Source organism: Humulus lupulus, chromosome 1 (genome assembly GCF_963169125.1).
Source record: "Humulus lupulus chromosome 1, drHumLupu1.1, whole genome shotgun sequence".
Taxonomy (NCBI): domain Eukaryota; kingdom Viridiplantae; phylum Streptophyta; class Magnoliopsida; order Rosales; family Cannabaceae; genus Humulus; species Humulus lupulus.
This window is the reverse complement of record NC_084793.1, coordinates 184,399,695-184,402,731: the sequence shown is the minus strand read 5'-3', so window position 1 is coordinate 184,402,731 and position 3,037 is coordinate 184,399,695. Positions and strand designations below refer to the sequence as shown.

The 3,037-nt window shown below is 46.1% G+C and overlaps 1 protein-coding gene across 1 annotated transcript; it reads left to right on the top strand.

Annotated features, from left to right (window-relative positions):
- The first annotated feature begins 1,611 nt into the window (after positions 1-1,611).
- Positions 1,612-2,652, top strand: LOC133825361 (uncharacterized). Its single transcript, XM_062258318.1, has one exon. It carries the CDS (start codon positions 1,612-1,614, stop codon positions 2,650-2,652), a length of 1,041 nt encoding a protein of 346 aa, XP_062114302.1.
- The last annotated feature ends 385 nt before the right edge of the window (positions 2,653-3,037 follow it).

The window sequence follows — 3,037 nt, the reverse complement described above, 5'->3', positions numbered from 1 at the left end:
TGATATGCCTTGATTCAAAGACCACGCACCCAAATGCCGAGATGCACATCAACCACAAGGGAGGCTCGATTCTCCAAACCCCATGTCGTGAGGCTTTTGCATAGCAAGGCCTCACTACGCAAGGCATATTTCCCAAAAATGCCTCAACGTGGAGATCGTGTACAAGAAATCCATTCTATGCTAATGAAGAACCCACAATGTTCTCCAATACTTAGCAGAATGTAAAGAAGCTTGGAGAGAGTTTATATCTTGTAAATAAAAGAAGCACCATCATGTACAGGGCACACCCATGAGTACGGGATGTACAACCCTGAGGAGGACAGAGGCGTGACTCTGACATCCGTGCCTGGCAAGTAGTGGAAGTACAAGGAGTGGTGGCATGACCTGCATGTCTTTGACCACGAACAAGCATTGACTCCACAATCCTCTGCTCCATGACCTATGCCACTACCATGACACTGTACCCGCATACATTCTTGTCCCCTGGGACCACCTTGTATCAGGGGCCATTAGAGCCAAGCTATAAATAGACCTCCACCCCTCATACTAAGGGGTTGGAAAATTCTTGTAATGTCAGGCTATTCAAAGAGCAATATACATGCTTTCTTCCATTACTCTTCTACAAATTTTTCTCTAAGTCTCTATAAATTTTCCTAAGTTCATAAGTTTCCGGCTAAGTCTTTGAATTTTCTGGCCTTAATTCGTTGACGAGTTCTCACCGTTAACAGTTTTGCACAGTCTGTGGGAAGGATAAGTGTCAAGCCAGTGTTCTTCTATTGATTCTGATAGGGAAAGATGCCAATATTTTCTAAGCATTCGAGAGAACGACAAGAGGTTGATGTCCACCAAGATAGAGATCAGCTGAAAGCCTCCATGAGGAACCCTCCACCTCCCGAAAAATGTGGATGCACCAAAGAATCCATTGGCTCCTAAAGATGAAAGGGAGAATTCATCCTCAGCTGCCCAGCCTGATAGAGACCATCCAGGACCAGCAGCCGCCCCTACAGGCGATGCGGGAGCCTTTCCTCCCTCAAGGCCACCACCAGTACCGAACTCTGGCCGGCTGGATCCGAGTCCTTCAGTGCGTAGGCCCGATAAGAGTCCCCAAGTACATTCCATAAGATCGAGCTCTGGGACTCGATTCTACATGGATGAGATATGCGAGTTACATCGAAAGAACCAAAGGCTAGAAACCACTGTAGAAACACATGAAAGATGTGTTAAATGGCCTGTTACAGGGAAAATCAAGCGTGCCTCTTCCTAAGCGAAAGGAGAAAGGCCATGAGAGAGGAGAGACCACAGTCCCTATGGACGGCGCAAGGACTCAACTCTCCATTAGCAATATCCCTCGACCAAAGCAGCATGAGTGTCCCGGATAGGCGAAGCAACCTAAAAGGCAAGAGCGAAAGAACGATGTTAACCCTCAGAACGAAGTTGAGGTCACTTCAAGGAAAAACACCCCTAGACTTGACGGAAGAGCTCAAAAGGAGAAATTCACGTGAGAGGAACACACCTCTTGTGTCACCCCCATAAGACAAAAGGAAAGGAAAGGCCAACCCATCCGAATTGAGGGACTCCTTGAACAAAAGGAGACAAGACTTAGACACCGAGATGAGGAACCTACAAAGCAAGATAATCACCACGTCTGGGGCGCATTCTATCGATGATGAGTTTGATTACGAGTCACCCTTCACTAGGGAAATCCAAGTTGTGCGGTTCCCAGCCAACTTCAAAGAGCCCCACATGACCCCTTACGAGGGCAATACAGATCAAAAGTACCACTTTGATGTGTTCAATGACCTAAAGAATTTAAGGGGAATTAATAGCAGAGCCAGATGTCAGTACTTCGTTGTTACATTGAAGGGACTTGCACACAAGTGGTTCAAAAGACTTAGGCCAGGGTCCATCAAGTCCTGGCAACAGTTTTTCGACGAATTTCTCCAACAACATCATGCGGTGCGTGATTACACCATGATGGGCACCAGCCTCACTAACGTAAAACAAGGAGAGGATGAGAGCCTAAAGAATTATATCCATAGGTTCAATATGGAGGCAGCTAAAGTAGGAAGCCTGGCCCGAGGGGAGTTAAAAATGGCCATTACAGCTGGAGTGCGCCTGGGCAGTAAGTTATGGGATAACATGCTAAAGAGGGAGGTCACTGACCTAGACGACTTCTACGAACGGGTACAAAAATACATCCGTGTTGAAGATGGTCACAAGAGTCTTAATGCTAGAAAGAGCGAGTCGTCCCTAAAATCCTCAACCCATGAAAGCCTAAATAACGCAAAGAAAAAGAGAGCCTACGAAGAACCGAGAGATGATCATCTGGGGAAAGCTAAACGTGTGGATGAACACGGACATACCCAATACACCTTTTACATCAATCTAACACATACTAGGGAACATATCTTCATCATGAATGAGAATTATGTCCCCTTCAGAAGACCCCCGCCAATGAAGAGAGATCGATTGAAGAGAGATCTCAGTACATATTGTCATTATCATAAGGACATTGGCCACACCACAACAACGTGTAACCATTTGAAAGTGGAAATTGAGGAGCTCATACGCAGAGGGCACCTGGGTAAGTATGTTACAAAAGAGAAACCAGGTCCAGAGGGCAGGCCGACTTTAACACGACCCAATGAATGAGCCCCAGAGGTGCAAGGGGAAGTAAGAACAGTTTTTGGAGATCCAGCATTCAAAGGAGAGTCGGGAAGAGGAAGAAGTACATATGCCAAAGAAGCATTCTCCTACAGCAACCCCATGGTGCTAACCGTCCATATAGCCAATAGAAAGGTGCCCCATGTCCTCGTGGATAATGGAAGTTCAATGGATATCTTATATCGTTCCGCTTTAGTGAAAATGGGCTTGGGAATCAAGAACTTGAGACCTTGCCACACCTCCTTATATGGATTCACTGGGAACTCGATACAACCCTTAGGAACGATTGGGTTAGCTCTTACCGTTGGGGAACAACCCAGACAAACCACCGTCATGTCAAACTTCATTGTAATAGATTGTGCTTCATCTTTCA

Coding starts and splice junctions, on each gene's coding strand:
- LOC133825361 (XM_062258318.1), top strand. CDS start 1,612: ATGAGGAACCTACAAAGCAAGATAATCACCACGTCTGGGGCGCATTCT.